This window comes from Abramis brama, assembly GCF_963993115.1.
Source record: "Abramis brama genome assembly, chromosome: 18".
NCBI lineage: Eukaryota > Metazoa > Chordata > Actinopteri > Cypriniformes > Leuciscidae > Abramis > Abramis brama.
The window spans coordinates 31461736-31482807 of record NC_139980.1 but is presented as its reverse complement, the minus strand read 5'-3'; the positions used below and the strand labels follow the sequence as shown (position 1 = coordinate 31482807).

The following is a 21072-nucleotide window of genomic DNA, read 5'->3' as shown; positions in this document are numbered from 1 at the left end:
CCACGCCGCTTAATGATGCACACTCTTAAAAACAAAGGTTCCAAATGGATGGTTTAGCATCAATGCATTTGCACCGTTTTCAGTTCCACAAAGAATCTTTCAGTCAAACGTGTGAAGAACATCTTGAGAACCCTTTTCCACTATAAAGAACCTTTTGTGGAATGTAAAGATTCCATGAATGCTGAAGATTCTTCATGGAACCATCGATGCCAAATAAAGAACCATTATTTTTAAGAGAGCAATGAATCACTGCTGAGCAGCTTAGTGGAGTTTCTTCATTGTTGAGAAAATCTCAATAAATGCAAATTTGAATCTGAAAAAGATATCAAAAAGCATAATGTTCATTTTTCGATCCACTGCAGTTTGCATAACGCGTTGGAAAATAGTGGGGGATTTACTCGGCAACCTGCCATTTTAGGGAAAAACTAATTTAATTGTAATCATGGTCTAGTTTTATGAACTTTTTAACAGATAGACAACTAAGGGTTATGGTTAATTGCGTTTCATCGGACACATTAAAAACTTATGGTTCACCAGAAGTGAACACACTTTTTTTTACACACAAATGATTATCAGAGTTCCCAAGGTGAGACTTATTTGGTAAAATATGCAGATGATACTGTTCTTCTTTCTTTGCTTTCACATTTAGACCAGGAAAATGGGCTGGGTTTTTTGTTGGTGGAACAGTATGAAACTGGATTTGAATGTCTCAAAGACTAAAGAGATGCTCATTAATTTTAGTTGGCTAAGAAAGCACTTGCACTTCAAACTGTGATTAGTAATGGGACACAGGTGAAAGTAGGGGAATATTAGGGAAGATTTTTGATAACATGTTGAAGCTTGATCCGAATACCGGTTTAAAAAATCCCATCAAAGATTATTTTTTGTTGAGGAAACTGTGTATTTACAATTCATTTGTTGATAGTGTTCTGTTTTGTCTTTTTCTTTTATATGCTGGTTTTCTTCACTGTCTATGAAGAACAAAAATCATCTACAATCTTGGAGTCTGAATTAACTGCCACAAGGGGATTAATAAAGCTCTAAACTAAACTAAACTAAACTAAACTAATTAGCCAACCTGTGCAGGTCTGTCTTCTTTATTTCAATTTTTTTTCACGTTTCTCAGAAGCGGAAGTCGTCATAGTTGGGTAAACTTCTACAGTGGTGAATGAAAGACTACATTATATTTTTCGTGTTCCCATTTGCTCAAATAGCAAAAACAAAACAAAAAATGACCACAATAGTGGTTTCACAACTTTCAAAAGAGGAAAAAGTATAGAGAGAGATTGATAACGGTCAATTTGACCATCACTCCCACAGCCTCTGTATTAGAAACACCCTCACAGCGTTACATATAGTTTTTTGTCATTTGATGCATAGCCTAATATAATACAAATGATAGTGTTATAAATGTATATACATAAAATATATATATATAAAACTTTGCAGGATTTGCGTGGATTAGTCTGTGAAAAAGGTCCATTGGAATAATGTTTATATAGTGGAAATGTGTTTGTGCCCAAGTGTGATAGGTATCACTTGAGTAGGCCTACAGTTTAAAGTGCCATGGTATTACCATCTGATGATACCATGTAGGCTATGGTAATGCTTTTAGTAAGCGTAGGCTATAATTAGTTCTGGAGGTTGGTTAGAGAATAAAACACTGTCTACGTTGACGCATTCATTTATAATACTCTACTTAAAATATCGCGCTGTAGACAGTTGAAGTAACGACAACATGGGGTCTTCTTCTCTTCACAGAGTCTCAAACTGAAGCGTCTTTTCACGCTCACCTGAAATGCTCATGAATATTCATTAGAGCGCGCTCACATTGGTCGATTATCCGGTGACGTCGGCATTAAGGCGGGAATAACCCGAAACGTTTCTTCAGTATTCGCAAGCAGTCCTGCGCTGCAGTGAAGAGACACGCAGAGAAGAGAAACACTAACAGACCAGCTTCAGTTTACAATAAAACCTCAATACAGGAGAAAACAAGTGATAGGTGTGATTTCACAAGCGTTTCCTCGGGGTATGGTTTCATTCTCAGCTGTCTCATCATGGATCTAGTGCAGTTTTATCACCCGGAATCTTTTTCCTTCCCTTCTGAGCAGAACAAGTAAGTAACTTTATTAATTTACAACTTTATAAGGACATAATCAGGCTTTTATATGTAACGTTGTATAAACGTTGAACTTCATTAGGTGTAACTTTGTAATAGAAAAGTAGCCTATAACTGTATAAAATTCATACTAGGCCTATATTTACTATAAAATGTCTAAAATATTCTTGTACTGATTGAAGGTGATATATTAATTTATATTATGTAGTAGTTACAATAACAAGTATTTTGGTAGAAACTGTTACATTTTTGCAAGTGCACACGTGACTAGATGAGCAACACACACAACACTCATATATGTGTGTGTGTGTGTTACTCATCTATAAGTCACGTGCGCACTTGCAAAAATGTAACAGTGTCCACCAAAATACTTGGTATTGGTAATATATATTTATATACTATATAATAAAACGTGCTCATGAAAAAAATGTAAGAAGAAAGATTTGATCTTATGGTAAATATTCGTAGATAATAGATACGTTCAAGACTGATCAGTTTTATATAGTTTAATAGTAAATGGAATAAAAGTGTTTTTCCATAAATCAGCAACTTTAATATCTGTAAAAACTGTTAATAACTGTCAATCATCAGACCAAGATTATTTAAAAACAAACGTTCCAATAAGAACTTAAAGAATACAATAAGAGAACCTGTTTAAGTTCCACAGTGTCATTTTGTACATGATGTTTTTTTTTTTTTGGAAGTTTTTTTGAAAACCATCATGCTTTAAAGGACCCAGAAACCAATACGTTGATCAGAAGAACATGGAATGTACCATCAACAATTTATCAATCTTAATTTCTTGAGTTATTCCTGTGTACTGAAAGGCATGATATTAGTTGCGGTGCTCTAAACCTCACTTTGAAAGAGTTGGAAAAATCCCAAATATAATCCCACTGTATACTGTATTTACGTAATAAGGACACGTTCTGGCTGCGTTCAATGACCATCTTACTGCAATAGGATTTGCTATGAGTGAAAGAGTCACAGGTAATTCCTCTGGATCCCATACAAAAACCCTGATGGGCTTTAGGATCACGTTACTGGCCGCCGCACACTGTGTGTGTGTGTGTATGTGTGTGTGTGAGAGAACAGGTGTGTTCAGTTGCTGTGTGGCCTGTAAACACTACGTCTGACATAGTGGGAAATATTTAATTGTGCTGATAAAAAGGAAAACCACTAAATTGCTGTTCCGTCAGATTGCAGCTCTTTTCAGGTTTCATGTACTGTAAAACAAAACATCCTGGTAAATTGTCTTTCTGTGAACCATGGCTAATAAAAATACAAACATAATGAACATAAACAGTTTGTAGAACGTGCACAGTGTGACCTACACAAGGACAAAACACCATCAGGGTAACACACACACACACGTGACGTTAAAACAATGCTAGTTTTAAAGCTATATTTAAACAATAAACAAAACAAACACTTCCATTCAAAAGTTTGGGGTTGGTTAGAATATGTATCTTCTGCTCAACAAGACTGCATTTTTTTATCAGATATAGTAAAACAACAATATTCTGAAATAGTATTGCTATTTAAAATAACTTTTTTCTTTTTGAATATCTTTTAAATTGTAATTTATTCCTGTGATCAAAGCTGAATTTTCAGCATCATTACGCCAGTCTTTAGTGTCACATGATCCTTCAGAAATCATTATAATATGATGATTTACTGCTCAAGAAACATTTCTGATTATTATCAATGTTGAGTTGTGCTGCTTCATAATTTCTGTGGAATTTCAGGATTTTTTGATAAATAGAAAGTTGAAAAAAGGAACATAATTTATTAATTAATTTTGTTACATTTTAAATATATTTAGGCTATATTCTGATCAATTTAAGGCATTATTGATGAATAATTTATTGCAAAACAATCTTTATAATTTAAATTAATTGTACTGTTTTTCACTGTAAATTTTAAGGTGACTCATATTTTTTACTTACAAAACCAATGTATTTTGTGTTTGAAATCAGATACAACATTTTTCTATAAAAGAATATATATTGTTAGAGTTTCATTATAAATTATAATATAATTTATATAACCACAACATTTATGCAGTGTTATGCTCTAAAATTACATGTATTGTCTGGTTAAATCTGTTTTTTAAATATAATTTATATGCATGTATACCTAACATTTAACAGTGTAATAGTAATTAAAATTAACTGTAAATTTAATGTAATAAAGAAAATGCACACATGTATTTGTCCCGGTTTCTCAATTTTTATTATTCATCCCTGTTTCTTAATTCTCATTATTCTTTTCATTTCCAAAGCTTCCTGGACCTGGTGTCGATCAGCAGCCACTACATCAAGACCGAACCCTCAAGCCCTTCGTCCCTGTCGGACAGTCTGACCCAGCACAGTCCCGGGGCGTCGTCGGACGCTGGGAGCAGCTTCAGTTCAGTAACTAAAGGGAACCCAGCAGGTCTGGACTCGCCTGGGTCGTACTCTGGGGTGGAGGCGGGGCTCAGGCCCCCCGGCGCCCCCTGCAGGCTGCTGGAGGAGGCGCCGGTGAAGAGTGGACACGGGCTCAGCTCAGGCCCCAAACGCCTGTGTCTCGTGTGTGGAGACGTTGGATCTGGGTTCCACTATGGAGTGGCTTCCTGCGAGGCCTGCAAAGCCTTCTTCAAACGCACCATTCAAGGTCAGGATCACAGTTTCCACAAAAATATTAAGCGCTACTTAAAGGGATAGTTCACCCAAAAATGAAAATTAGCCCATGATTTACTCACCCTCAAGTCATCCTAGGTGTATATGATATGACATTGTTCTTTCAGACGAATACAATCGGAGTTATATAAAAAAATGCCCTGACTCTTCCAAGCTTTATAATGGCAGTGAATGGTAGTTTTTGTTTTGAAGTCCATCAAAGTGCATCCATCCATGATAAAAGTGCTCCACATGGCTCCGGTGGGTTAATAAAGGCCTTCTGAAGTGAAGCGATGCGTTTGTGTAAAAAAAAATTCATATTTAACACGTTTCAAAGTAAAATTCTAGCTTCCGACCAAACGCAGTCTACTTGCGCATAAAGCACAACTTACGCAACTTACGACGTCAGAAGTAGCGTAGTGCGTCGTGGCGTAGCGTAGCATTACTCGCATAAGTTGCGCTTAGACTTAAGTGGAATCTGTATGTTCGTTTGGCCGGAAGCTAGTTATTTTACTTAAAAAGTTTTAAATATGAATTTATCAAACGCATCGCTTCGCTTCAGAAGGCCTTTATTGACCCACTGGAGCCATGTGGAGCACTTTTATAATGGATAGATGCACTTTGATGGACTTCAAAACATAAACTGCCATTCACTGCCATTATAAAGCTTGGAAGTGGCAGAACATTTTTTAATAAGAATAGGAATAAGTGAGTAAGTAAATCATGGGGTAATTTTGAATTTTGGGTGAACTATCCCTTTAATATTAATAATAGCAAACTGTTGTCAACGTTGATAAAAGGTGTGTTTGTGTGTTTGATACACACAGATTTAGCTAGATGCATGTTTTTGGTCCTGAATCTGATGATGTCTGTCTGTTTGTCTCTCTCAGGTAATATAGAGTACAGTTGTTCGGTCAGCAGAGATTGTGAGATCACTAAACGGAGGAGGAAGTCCTGTCAGGCTTGCCGCTTCACCAAGTGTCTGTCTGTGGGAATGCTGAGAGAAGGTGAGTGTGTGTGTGGATGATTCTCACAAAAACTGGCACATTTCAACGCAAAATCTAAAGGCAAAAATATTCGAAGAAGGAAAATTAATTAATTATTTTCATGAAAATTAAGAAACTGTAATAAATGCGTCAGGATTTTCTACTATTGAGTTTTTTATTTATTTAAATGATTCAAAATGATAATTCCCAATGAACTCCAATTGCTGCAATACAATGATTTTCAAAATTAAGATTAGTATAAATACAATTTTAACAATTGATATGTTTAGATTGTGTCATTGGTTCACATTACAGTAAGAGAACGGACAGGAATTGTGGTGGTAAATATGCTTGATTGATTCCCATACAAATCCTAATTACGTATAATTATATGTTTTGTTGGATTTCATTATTTGCGGTCAGCATTTTGTTTTCTGCATCAGAGCATATTTGGGTTATGACCCACTATTTGAGAACTACTGCTTTAAGCAAAAAATTTTTTTGATGATACGGGCACGTTCTTGACAGGTTTTGTGAGAAAATGTAGTGCGACACACTATATGAATGACAATACATGCAGGTTCTTTTGATTTGTTTGGCTATGAAAGCATCTGAGATCAAACACATATATATTGGGCTTCTGGAATTTACTTTAGTGCTTTCACATACACAACCATAGATATAATAATTATATTCAGATAAAACTGAAGCAGTCAGCAAAAAGTGTGATATTAGTGCAGGTGTGGAGTCGTATTTTTGCTGCCCTGATTTAGTTTCAGTGCACCTGCTTTTTCAAAACGCTGCCAAAATAATTAGTAAAAATCAAACGGATGGAGATCTATTTCAGCCGAACTGTATATTTTATTATAGTTGTTCTACAAGTTCTTTTTCTTATCCCATAATCTACATTTTTAGACACAGCTGTCACGGGTATTACTTTTGACATGTAATCATTTAGCAGACGCTTTTATCCAAACCGACTTACAAATGAGGAGAACAATAGAAGCAATCAAACCAACAGCAAGGCAACAATAAGTGCTGTGTTATGGGTATGATCTGCAGCACAGACGATGAGAAGCAGAAGTAGCAAAACAGACAGTCTTTATTCAGAAATCCTAACACTCAGGAGATTTCAAGGGAAATGTAGGAGAACTTGCCAACCACAATAAACCATAAACGAGCATAACTGAAACAGGAGTTTAAACACTCACCGGCCATTTTATTAGGTACACCTTGCTAGTACCGGTTTGAACCCCTTTTGCCTTCAGAACTGCCTTAATTCTTCGTGACTGATTCAACTATATATATATATATATATATATATGATGCAAAAGTCTCTAAGTGCCATCTGAAATTTTCTTCTAGATTGATCATTTTTAAATTACCTATTAATTGTCATTTAAGTGAAATTACTTAACTTAAATATACAAGCTTTATAAAAATGATCATTCTAGAAGAAAATTTCAGATGGCACTTAGAGGCTTTTGCATCTGAACTCTTCATATATATATATATATATAAAAGTTTTAGATTATAAAAATATAAATTTTATATTAATTTAATATGATTTTTCAATTTGTATTTTTATATATTTATATATTTTTTATTTCATATTTTGTCTTGCATACTTATATTACAATATTATTTACATTAATTGTTATGTGTGTGCAAGTTATGTTTTTGTTCATTTTTTTTGGTTTTAAGGATAAATCTAAGAAAGTTTTGTGAGGCTTATTATAATAAATTAATAATTTATATTTATATTGTTTATTTCATATTGTTGTCTTGCATACATGTATTACAACATTAATGTATTCACATACATTGTTATGATGCATTACAAACCTCTCTGACTAGGTCTATACTTATATTTTTAATAAAGTAAATTCTAGTAGTATCAGCCAGTTTCTGTGTATTTTGTAATAAAGAAAACGATCCACACATTCAGTGGCGGACTGGGACAATAATTCAGGCCGGGAATTTGACTCCACTGCCAGGCCACCTCTGCTGCTGCAGTCACCACCACCCTATTCATGTAATCTACTGGACTGATAAACTTGTAGGCTAACCCTATTAATGTAACAGGTAGACTACCAGATGCAATATAAATGAATAAAAAAATAACCCTTAAAAACTCACTAGGAATACACCATTTATACTACCAAACCAATGACAAATAGAAAATTGGCTTTTTAAAAGAGATAATAAGAGACATTCACATGTTGAAATATTTACATTTTATGTATTTTCAGTGCTCAAAAGGGGTGGGCGATATGGCAAAAATATAATATCACAATTTTTTTCAGAAAAATCACGATTCACGATTTTATCACGATTCTTTTTTTAATGTTGGTTTTACTATTTTGTGACTGAGCATTACAGCCAAACTAATGTCCATATTTTAAAAACAAAGCCTTAGGTAACAAAATATAAAATAAAAAAGAATAGCAGACAGGGGCGAAGATATTTTTTTGTCATTTTCTTTGTTATTAAATATTAAGATCAAAGATACACATTACTCATACACAACTTAATATACAAATTAAATAAACATTTGCTTTATGTTTTCAGCTACAGTAGGTGTATTTAACAGTAGCATTGAAGAAAGTAATTAAAATAACAAAAATAACAAATATGAAAATAAAACAAAACATAGACTTCACTGTATAAATTATACATTGATACTTATTAAAGCTACTATTAAAAATTATCAGTCAGGAGCAGTGAGTGATTTTCTCTTTGCATTTTGTTGTTTTTTAACATTAAAGGGATAGTTCTCCTAAAAATGCTATTTGTCATAAGTTACTCTCTCAAGTTGTTTTAAACTCGAATAAGTTTCTTTCTTTTGTTGAAAATAAAAGTTATTTGGAAGAATGTGGGTAACCAAACAGTTGATGTACCCCAGTGACTTCCATAGTATATTTTTCTCCTATGGAAGTCAATGGGGACCAGCTACTGTTTGGATAGCCACATTCTTCAAAATATTAATATTAGAAAAATATTAGAAAATATTAAAAGGAAATTAATACAGGTTTGGAATAACATTAGCGTAAATAATGAGAGAATTTTTATTTTGGGGTGAACTATCCCTTTAAGGAGAAGCGGCATCGTGTTTACTATTTTACTACTGTCTCTTTAAGAGTTGCGCGCGACGCGTCTATTATACACGCATTTGACAAGCAGATTTTCTCTAAATTTTCTCAAGTTTGCGTTCACTTTAGACATAACCGACTTTGTTTATGTAAACCTTGTGTGTATTTGACAGTATTAGCACAATAAGACTCAAAGGATAACTTTGTCCAGTATCCAGGCGCTGGTAGACAGGCTTTTAGTGCATGTGAACTTCACATGTACGCGCTGAGAAACGCACACGTTAGAACAGCGCATCAGCACGCGAATTAAATGTTTAACCGACAAGGCATTAAAGCACATGCAAATTATGAACTTTTGTAAACTGCAGTGTCCCGTTCCGCAGCGTGTACGTCGCGTTGTTCAGGATGTTGGGACAGAGGCGCCAGAACAGCAACTGATAGAATGCACCACGATTCTACGATATTTCTTCAAAAGCAGATCATGGAGACATTTTAATCGTCCACGATCAAAAATCGTCATATCGCACACCCCAATGCCAAATTATTATAAATATAATGTAAATGTAATCTTGACCGACCTGTTCCCTTACTGGCGAACATGGCTGGGATTTTGCAGCAGCTTGCTGCGTCTGCATTCGTAGTTGCACACCAGCCTATCACATGCCAGGCTGATGGTCTGCACAGCGGCAGCCGGCAGGCCAGAACGACCGTCAGGCCACCGGGAAATGTCCCGGTGCTCCCGATGGCCAGTCCGCCCCTGCACACATTATATAATTTACATTTACAGAGTCTACATTATTTTCTTCATTGTGTGTGTGTGTGTGTGTGTGACTCCAGGTGTGCGTTTGGACCGGGTGCGAGGAGGACGGCAGAAATATAAGAGGAGGATTGACTCTGATTCCAGCGTGCACCTCAGCGTACCTCCACCTTACAGAAAACCCCGTAAGAAGCACATTTCACCTCAGCCAGACACATCTGCGTCTCAGTATGTGTGTTCATAATCTCCCCTGGCTCTTTCTTTAGCATCCTGCAGCATTCAGGGGGAGAATCAGGTGGTGACCCTCCTGTTGGGGGCCGAGCCCGAGCGAGTGTGTGCCATGCCTGACCCCGCGCTCCCCGACAGTGACATCAAAGCCCTGACGACCCTGTGTGACCTCGCCGACAGAGAGCTCGTGCTGAACATCAGCTGGGCCAAACACATACCAGGTACACACACTCGAAACTCACATGCCAAAGAGACTTAAATTACACACACACACGTGTTTTATCTACTATCTGTTTTGGATACAAAGAGATAAAGTGCTGTTAGTTCAGATGTGTGTCTGGTAAAACAACTGGAATGTCAGATCATTAGATGTTTTCAGAGAATAAAAATGTCTTCCTGTATTCGAGACGTCTGCCCTTTTAGCTGTTCTAAAGACACACATTTATGTATCTTAATAAGGACATCTCATAGACTTTTGTCGTTATTAAATGTATTTACTACAGACAAACTCTAACACTTACACACACACAATCTTGTACATCTATCTTTGTGAGGACATTGACACAATGCAATGTCTAGCTCCTTACCCTAACCCTACCCATCACCTGTCTAACCCGAACCTGAATTATAACCTTATCCCTGAAACAAAGTCTTGACCCTCAAACTGGCCTTTAAATGGGTCTCAGGAAGTGATGACAGGACAAAATGTCCTCACTTTACTCTCTTTGACCTCACTCCTATGGTCTAAAACTCAAACCGGTCCTCACAAAGATAGTTGTACAATTATGTACACACACACACACACACACACACACACACACACATACACGCATACAGAGAACTGGCCAGCACCTGTTTTTGTGTTGATACTGACCTCTATAGTAATGCTTACAAAACAAACCACAAAACCAGGTGTGTGTGTGTAATTCTCCATAACACGTGACTGATTATATGCCATAGTTTTGTGCACTGGATTACAGTATTTGGTAAATAAACACCATAAATTCACATATGGACAGAGAGAATGTGAGTGATTATTACACACATCTACATGAAGACACACAACAGACTTCAGTTGTTTTTATATGAGGTTAATTATAATGACTACAAAAATAATAAATGAAAAGCAAAAAATATTGTAATCTGTATTTTCTAGTAAAAAAATATATAAACATCCTTAAAACAAAATGAATTTACTTGGGAAAAAAATTGTGTAAGATATTAAAACTTATATCTTGATAAATTGATATATACTGTACAGTATGTGTTTATATTATTATAAAATGTTAGTTGTTTTAATGGTGGATCTTTTTGTAAGGAATATTATTATAATAAATATTATATATTTGATAGGGATGCACCAATATAAAAATTTTGGCCGATACCGTTAACCGCAAATTCTTTATATTTGAAAGCCGATAACCGATAAATTGGCCAATAAATATAAATCCAAGTTTTTATATAATTTTTGAGAGATCAAAATCACCATCACCATCAAAATCCATGTCCCAAGCACACTATTATAATGATATTCTCATAATTTTATGTCGCCTATATGACAGACTTGCGCTGCACATGTTGCACTTAACTGTATATTTCTTTTTTGAAGTGATTCCAGTCATATTTCAAGCAAGTCAAAATCACCATGGCGAACAGTGCACATCTGAAATATCTCAGCTTTATCGGTTTTAATATATAATATATATTTTCACATAACATTTGTGCAAGGACCATTTCATAAAATATTATATATAAATATTATAATTGTTATAGTTTTATATTAGTTGATATTTTTCAATAATTTGATCATTTTTATATGTTTTGTCTTGTGCAATTTTGCTTCTCAATTGAATTAATCTTGTCTTAAGGATGTTTAGTATTTTTTTAACTAAAAAAACAAAACATTCCTTATGATTTGAAAACATTCAAAAAATGTCGCCTTATTTTTACTATTGTCAGGCTTAGCTCACTTCTGCGAACAGCTTTGTCCCCAAAGTGTAACGCAAGCATGTTTGTGTGTGTGTGTGTTTGTGTTTGTGTGTTTTATATTCACATGAGCGGTTGTGTGTGTTCATGTCAACATTGAAATACTATGTCTGTGTGTGTGTGTGTGACAGCAGCATTGTCTCTTCCCTGGCGTCTGTAGCAGGATGTACAATAGAAGATGACATTGCTGATTTAAATGGCTCCAGGGTTGTTTATTTGCGTTGTTTGAGTGTCATGAGGGCCCTTTGATTCCGTTAACACGTTTCACAGACGTCGATACGGCCGCGTCTCCAGCGCACAGCGTGAACCCGCGATCGATCAGCGCGGAGATGCAATCAGCTAATGAACGTCACTCAGGAGGAGAGAGAGCGAGAGATACGAGTCATTACGGCCTCTGATAAGCATCAGTGATGGGTGAAAAAATCAAATCAAAGCTCCTCTCCTCCCTCGCCACACCAAACTAATCACTGGCTTTTTAATTAAGTGTGAGAGAACGTGAATGAGAGAGATTTGTCCGTCATTGACGTGGTTCTTCAGGGGACAAACCCCTGTCACACACACACACACACACACACACACACACACACACACACACACACACACACACACACAAAGCTGTCTTTCCTAACAGAGGTCACAGTCCAGTCTGAAACTGAATAGAAATTAGCTCTAAAATAAGAAGGGTTTTATCTGTCATATTAAAATCTTATTTTATGAACTGCTTCAACATCTCAGAGGCAGGTGTTAATTAGTTATATAGCTAATTATGTACTTATTTAGGTGATTAGTTGTTTTAGTTTGTTTATCTGATTAGTTGTTTAGGAAATTAGCTGAGTAAGGTGAAATTAGAAATACTTTATCTAGATAATAGATATTGATTGGTTATTTAGCTGAATATAGTTGATTAGGATTACTTATTTAGCTGATTAGTAGTTTAATTAGGTGATTAGTTGTTTTAAATATGTTAGAGCTGGAGGATTCTGGATAAACTGAGAATCACAATTTTTTTTGTTTCAAATAGAGATCACGATTCTGAACAGAATCTAAACAAAATAACATGTAATTTACTAGAGTTTCTTACAAAATGTTAATTGCTGCAGTCTTGTTTAAAGGGGTGGTTGATTATGATTTCACTTTTCTAACTTTAGTTAGTGTGTAATGTTGCTCACCAACCCTAACATTTACATAAACCCCACCCCCTGAACACGATTTATAGATTATCAAGACAGAATATGCTATTCAGTGACTAGAAGATATCTACACATAAGCTACATAAATTCATCAACTAACCATTAAGAAATGTCCTGTTTCTTCTACATGTTGTCACTTCTTCTTGAGTCTCTCCATCATTGACTCTGTTGACATCATCTGACTCCGGTTTGAACATTAAAGGCTAAAAGTTTTTTAAAATTTTCAGTGCATGTCTGTGTGATGTAAAATGACACAAGCTGTTGAAGCCCCGCCCACTGTGCCAGGAGCAGCAGCTCATTTGCATTTAAAGGAACAGACACAAAACGGTGTGTTTTTGCTCACCCTCAAAAAGTGACAACTTTAACATGCTATATAAAAATATCTGTGTGGTATTTTGAGCTAAAACTTCACATACACACTCTGGGGACATCAAAGACTTATTTTACATCTTGTGAAAAGGGCATTATACCACCATATAAAGTCCCCCTGTAGTCAATAATTTTATCCCTTTAAACTCATTTTTGATCACCAAAATGACATATTTAAAGGAACTGTATGTAAGATTGTGGCCAAAACTGGTACTGCAATCACTTTCAAATTACTGTAGAGCAGTGTATCCCCTCCCCCTCCTCCCTGACTCGAGGTTGCCAGATAGGCTGCAGGATCCAGCAGGAACGTAGGCTGACACGTTTGTAGCTGCAGCTGTGGTAACTAGAGCAGAGCTGGCAACCCGGATGCTGAAACACTACTGACTTCGTGATTGGTAGATAGGTGGAGGGTGGGGCATCAGGCCAAAACACAAGATGACAACATCAACATCAGTTGAGGGCTGCAACTATCACTTTTAAATTACAATATCCTGGCCGGACTACTGTTGTCAGTGATATAAGTATTTGAAATGAACATGATTTCTTAATGTCTAGTGACATATCATGGCCATTTTATGATTAATTGAAATACATTTCTTACATACAGCTCCTTTAATCGTTTTTTCCTTGAATTTTTTTTTCTTCATGCCTTAAAATAGTTTGAATGTAACTCTACACCCTTTCCTCATTTAGTATATGCAGTTCTATGAATATGCAAATGAGCTCCGCCTCCACTCACTCACACCAGCTCAGAGATCCACTCGTTGACGATCACACGTTGATCTGATTGGTTACATGGTACTTTCTGACGTCAGAAACACCAGCGATTTCAAACCGTGTTTTTGAGACTGTGTTTGTTTAACTGCAGTTTTAAGGAGAAAATACTCAGCAATGGTGTCGACTTATGAATTCACGCATGGTTTGTCTTAAAGCATATTAAAAACACCACATAGACATATAAACTACATTAAAAGCTTGATTTTCACCACAGGGGGACTTTAATTAATCGTAATGAATTCTTTTTTTTAAATCGGTTTGAGTGAATGATTCAATGACTCACTCATAAATACTTCACTTGTTTCATCACTGGATGATACAGCAATTTTTTAAAAAGGTTTAATAGACATAGGAGAATCGTCATTTAGTAATGAGATCATGATCTTTTAACGATTAATCATGCAGCTCTAGTTTATGTAGTTAAATATTTGTTTATTTAGTTATTTTTTTGTGTTGTTTACTTATTTTTACATTTAGCTGATTATATAGATAAGTTTAGTTATCTGATTTAGTTCTTTCAGTAACACTTTACAGTAAGTTTTTATTAGTTAACATTAGTTAATGTACTAACTAACATTAACTAATAAAGAACAATTAAAACCATTTAAAAAACAATGATCTGATCTATAATCTGAGCTTCTCTGATCAGTAACTCATCATTCCTGCAGGTTTCTCCAGCCTCTGTCTGTCCGATCAGATGAGTCTCCTGCAGAGCGCTTGGATGGAGATCCTCATCCTGCGAGTGGCTTTCAGCTCGCTGGCCTGCGATGACAAGCTGGTGTTTGCGGAGGATTACATCATGGATGCTGAACAGGCGAAATCAGCCGGTCTGCTGGAGCTCCACATGGCCATATTACAGCTGGTGCGCAGGTACAGATCCATGAGGCTAGAGAGAGAAGAGTTCGTCACTCTGAAAGCCATCGCTCTCGCCAACTCAGGTAAATGATACGGGTACTTTTTTTGCAAGGAACGTTCAACCCTTTTACACAAAAACATGCTTTAAACAAATGCAGCTAATAGCATTCTTAAAGGTGAAGTATGTAGTTTCTGCGACACTAGTGGCACCTTGGGGAATTACAGAAATAAATCATATTTTTAAAGGCATACTATGCAGTTTTTGTCAAACAGCGACCTCTAGAGTCGTTGTGGAGTACTTGTATTTAACGTTACTGTCGTAAATACCAAGTGTAAGCCCGACTGAGTGGGACTCTTGACCGGTTCCTCACGCGGTCAGTTTCTCGTTTTCTTTTCCTTGACTCTTCCGACCACGATTTCTCCGTTTTCTTCGTCGACTCTGCCATGATTCACGTCTGATATGCGTGCTAGTGTCTTCCATAGAGGCTGCTTCATATGTTGTTGATGTATGTGACGTCGTGCCGTAAAGCAAGTCGTGATTCTCGCGAGATTTGTCGGGGCGCCATCTCTCAAACCTGCATTGCTGGTTTTGCCAACGGCGCATTAGCGACTTAGCAATTAGCAGTCTTTAGACCCATTAGCACACCCGCCTCCCACACCGGAGACCCCGGTTCGAATCCCGCTCGGGCAGTCAACGGCAGCTGTCAGTTGTAACGCGACGAGCAAACCTCCGTAGGTTAGACCATTGGTTCCCAACCTGGGGTCCCTCAGGGGGGCGCCAGAGTTCACAGGGGGGGGCGCGGGAGCAGATATGCTTTGAGGTGAATAAAGATGCATAAATGTTCCACTAATAATTTTATATAAAAATATTTTTTCAAAGGTTTTAAAAAATCATATGGTTACAATGCCGATTTCAATTACAATTTCGTTATTTCAAATGTAGGTGCGTTGCGCGTGGCAAGCGCGCTCATAATGTAAGAGACGCTGGCGCGACCACGACATTGCCCAACATCAAATGGCAAACATAATGCAAGCGGAACGAAACTGCTCGTTATTGTGTGGTTGAAGGACCGTTTATCAGTTTGGACCAGTGCAGCGCGAGCCGATCGTGATCATGCGACACTGTTACTACACAGCACTAATAAGAGATCCAGTAAAGAAAGCATTTGAATTCGCCACTGAAGTAATAACATCGCTGCGAGATCTAGTGAGAAACATTCACATTTCTCCGTTATTAACGGATCAAACAGCGCTGACGTGGAAACCTGGAAGAAACATTGTGCCATGAATGTACTATCCAGTATCCACAGATCAGCAACATTCACCATGGATTTACTGTAGTAACACTAACTGCACCTATGGAAGTTTGGCAGGAATAGTAGGCTATAATGCTTTCAAGTAACATTAAGTCGGTTTTATTTTTACATTATGAATACAATTGCTGCCCTCAAATGTTAATCTGAAATAAAATAAACCAATTGTTTATAACTACTACAATATTACATTTAATTTTTTCCAAGGAGCTGTTTTGTTTTATATGCTCATAAGAAGAGTGAATTATAGCTCTAGAATTGCTCAAAGTTAAATAATATCATACTTTATGATGTTAGCTTTAATATAAAAAAAAAGAATAAAAAAAATGAAATCAAGTAAATTTCTCAGCCTCTGAATTGTGACTCAATTCTCTTTCCCCGCCATTGACGGAAATTTCCGGCTTTCCATGTTTTCACTGTTATGTCGTAGGGGGCGCTATTACGCATCTTCTGAAAGAGTACAGAATCTCCTGATCAAAACACAGGAGAAGAAGAAGCAAAAATAAGTGATATCATATGTTAGCAGATGCATATGTACAATAATGCGATAATCAACATTAAACAGAATATAAATTGAAACTGTCTAATGTTACTGAATGAAATGTCGACCCAGGATGAGCTACAGGACTGTGAAGCTTTGGGAGTGTTGATGGACTCGATCTACTCCATCTGTGTTTTGATCATCGTTCTGAATCCGATCAAGACATGGTCTGTGAAAAAAACGTGATTTTCTCAGCTTTTTGCTGAAAATTTAGCTTTTTTATGAAACTTACCAATATTCAAGTGTTGAAAAAAAAGGGATACATGAAGCTAGAAAACAGCTTAAACGCAGAGGGTCTGTTCTTTCTTTTGATGAATTGCATGTTCAAATATTCATATAACAAAATATTCTGTCGGCCATGAAACTTTTATGAAAAATAATAAAAAATGCTGGTGGTGGCTGGCAATTTTTTTTTTTAAACGCTGGCGCGGAAAGAGTTAAGCTGCGAATTGATTGACAGATCGGACCGCTCTCAATGTGAGACTCGATGTTTACACTTTTGGGGGAAATAAACCCATTAATGGCATACTAATAGTAGTCAATGAACAATAAACTGGGTTAAGAGAATGTATTTTAACATAAACAAATCTTACATACTTCACCTTTAACACATTTTCATCAACATATTATTGCAACACACTACATTATTTACTGTCAATTTTTGAATAAATGCAATGCAATTTATTGAAGACGACAGTCAACACCTGATGTTTTGATTCCCTCTCTCAGACTCGATGCATATAGAGGACGTGGAGGGCGTTCAGGGTCTTCAGGACTCTCTCCATGAGGCTCTTCTGGATTACGAGTGTGTCCATCACAGGGAAGACCCTCGACGGGCGGGCAAACTCATCATGACCCTCCCGCTCCTCCGCCAAACCTCTGTCAAAGCCGTGCGCCGCTTCTTCAGCATCAAGCAGGACGGACGCGTCCCCATGCACAAACTCTTTCTGGAACTTCTGGAGGCCAATGTCTGATCCTTAACCCGATTGGACCATCAAACTGAGGTGACAGAAACGTCTGAAAGGACGAAAAAGGGGAAAAACAGGCGCGTCATGACATAAAAAAATAGTACAGGATATACTCCAACAAATACAGTTTCACATAATTGAGGATTGATTTAACTAACAAAAAAGAAGTTTCAAATATACACTACTGTTTAAAATTGGTTGTTAATTTTTTTTAACCTTTCTTTTCATCAGAGAATCCTGAAAAATACATCAGTTTCCACAAAAATCAACATTTTTGTTGACTGTTTTCAACATTGATAATAATCAGAAATGTTTCTTGAGCAGCGAATCGTCATAATAGAATGATTTCTGAAGGATCATGTGGAGTAATGATGCTGAAAATTCAACTTTGATCACAGGAATAAATTACATTTTAAAATATAAAATATCTAATACTTTTTCTCAATAATTGACTGTATTTTTGATCAAATAAATACAGGCTTGGTGAGCAGAAGAGACTTTTTCAAAAAATAAAATAAAAATCTTACCGACTGATGGTAGTACATCAGTAAGTGCTGGATGTGAATATCGTTGAATTAATGGTGAACTTTATTTATAATGGTTTGTATTTATTTAATTTATTAAAGATAAAGAGCATTTAATTTGCAGATTTTTTTTTTCAGTTTTCATAAGAGTTCTATCATAGTAGAGAGAGTCAGCCTTGCCAAATACATAATAGTCAATTATTACTCTCCTGACACAAATATAAAGGAAAAACAGTGTTCAGCAACATCTACTATACACACAATTTTCAATTCAAAAGGTCTCAGAGATGCAGTCTAGACAGAAATATGATGTGTAGATTAACAACATTTAAGTGTGGAAACATCAAATAACAGAGGCGTACCAATGCACTTTTGAAATTTTAACTTATAGATTATGTACTAACATAGGATTTTTTAAATCTCCAGATGCTCATGAATATATCTGCACAAACTAAGCTTTTTTTTATTTATTCCATTTTTACCACCTTTTACCACATGAACCTTTTAGCACACCAAATTAAAAAGGCTCTTGCTCATTAAATGACTGAAAAGAAAGGCCATAGCAATATCTGTTCTCAGCCATTCACAGAGATGTGAAAGTATGTTTTGAAGCAATAACTGAATGTTGGTTGAATTCATCTTTAAATTAGATAGTTCACTAAAAAATAATCTGACATTTACTCATTCATGCTGTACTGTTCTGAGACATTTCTTACATGTGGTTTTATGTAATATTTATGCGCTGATTGTTGTCTGTCAGTCATTGTGATGATCAGAAATGAATATGTTTACCGTAATAAAGGAAACACTACAAGATAGAATTAATGTGAACGGGACAGACTGATCTCTTGTGAGTTTGTTAGTCACATCTGCACCAGTTTAACAATGACTGTCATTCTCTGATGGCGTTTACTCTGGATTTCTGGGTGTGTTATTTACGGCAGTCGCAGTTCTGTGTGTGATTCTCACTGTTTCTGCTTGTGAAGGTTTTGTGGATGTTGTACGATGCTCTCATGAACAATAATGTAAGTTTATCTTCTCGTTATCTGTTTGATTATATGAAATGACTTTTTTTTTTTAAATAAATGGCAAAAAATATATAGAGATATTCAATGATAATGCATTAAATAACGGACTTGACATCTGTGTTTTTCGTCTTTGATTTGTTTTTCCAGCAGAAAGTAAGCGAACGCCGGTCAGGGTTACATTCACCAAAAACAAGCAGATTATTTAGCTTATGAGCTGCGTCACATTAATTTGTGTTCAAACCCCAAAAATTTCTAATTATATTATTTATTTTTGGATTATGGCAATCTGATTGTTTTCTTTTCAGATAAAGAGCTGCATGACAAATATAAACATACAAGCGTATATTTGACTCCAAACACTCAGAGATTAGCAAATATTCCTTGTAAATAAGCAATTACTTTATTTGTGTTCGCTATCACGGTCGTTTGGTGGGATGTTCTTCCAGTGACGGTGATTTTGATCATCTACAATAAGATCTGGTATTCTGGTTGGCTGCTTACCGGTGTCCAAGTCAAAAGAGTCCAGTGTCTGTTGATGCGTCTCGTCAATGTAGGTCTGGAATTTAATTTCTCTGAGAAAGAGAGATCATTGTGATGGCTGTTGTACCTTTATGTCTATGAATAATCAAGCTAATCGATGCAGATAAATGAACAGCATGTCAGACAGCTCCTCCTGCATCATTTCACAGGCCGTCAGGAACCATCAACACATTAGTCTCTCTACACTGAGGGTAATTAATGAGGCTCGTATAAAAGATGCTTACACTGGAAGAATCCTGTACGGCTCTGCTAACAGAATGAAAATGTAAGTGTGTGTGTTGGGATTGTGGGACAGATCCTGCTCTGAATTTCTGTGACTAGCACTATCTTTGTAGTTGGGAAAGTTAACAACTAATTTTTTTACATTTTCTGAAGCATGTGAGTGATGCATGCCTGTTGAAAAGTCACTGCCATGATGCTGGTGCAAGGGGTCTTCAACCTTTTTCAGGCCTTGGACCCTTTAGCGGACAAACCACAAACAAACCAAACCAAAACTGCTCCGTCCCGCCCAGGCATGAACTCTACAAGAGGCTGAAGGTGTCCTGTGGTCTCTGGCACTGAGACGTCAGCAGATCCTTCAAGTCCTGTAGTTTGAGGTGGAGTGGACTTGTTGGTCCGGCACGTCCCACAGGTCTGGGGAATTTGGAGGCCAGAGGAACACCTTGAACTCTTCATCATGTTCCTCAAACCAAACCATTATCGTGAAAACCGTGATAATTTAAGTTGAGAAAACTTAATTTCTTTAGGTGTTACCAATTGAAGTAATTTTTTTAAGTTGATCCAACTGTTCACTTTTTACAGTGCAGTGTTTAGGAAGTCACGTGTGTCAAATAAACGTCCACATGAATGACCGGACTCAGGGTTTCCCAGCAGAACATTGACCAGAGCGTCACACACTCCCTCCACCGGCTTATCGTCGTCCCACAGTCCATCCTGGTGCATCATTACCCTTAGATAAATGTCGCACGTGAACACGTTCTTTTACATGTGATGTTAAAGAAAACGGGACTCATCGGACCAAGCGACCGTCTTCCACTGCTGCTCCGAGGTCCAGTTCAGACACTCTCGTGCCCATTGTAGGTGCTTTGGACAGTGGACGGGTCATCATAGGATTGTTCTCCATATGCAGCAGATGCACT

General features: G+C 36.6%; 1 protein-coding gene across 1 annotated transcript; it reads left to right on the top strand.

The window, feature by feature from the left end:
• The first annotated feature begins 1916 nt into the window (after positions 1 to 1916).
• On the top strand, positions 1917 to 19510 carry esrrgb (estrogen-related receptor gamma b). Its single transcript, XM_084091852.1, has 7 exons — positions 1917 to 2116; positions 4404 to 4774; positions 5670 to 5786; positions 9695 to 9799; positions 9881 to 10063; positions 14833 to 15102; positions 17603 to 19510. Exons 1-7 carry the CDS (start codon positions 2058 to 2060, stop codon positions 17845 to 17847), a joined length of 1350 nt encoding a protein of 449 aa, XP_083947978.1. The 5' UTR covers positions 1917 to 2057; the 3' UTR covers positions 17848 to 19510.
• Positions 19511 to 21072: the final 1562 nt, after the last annotated feature.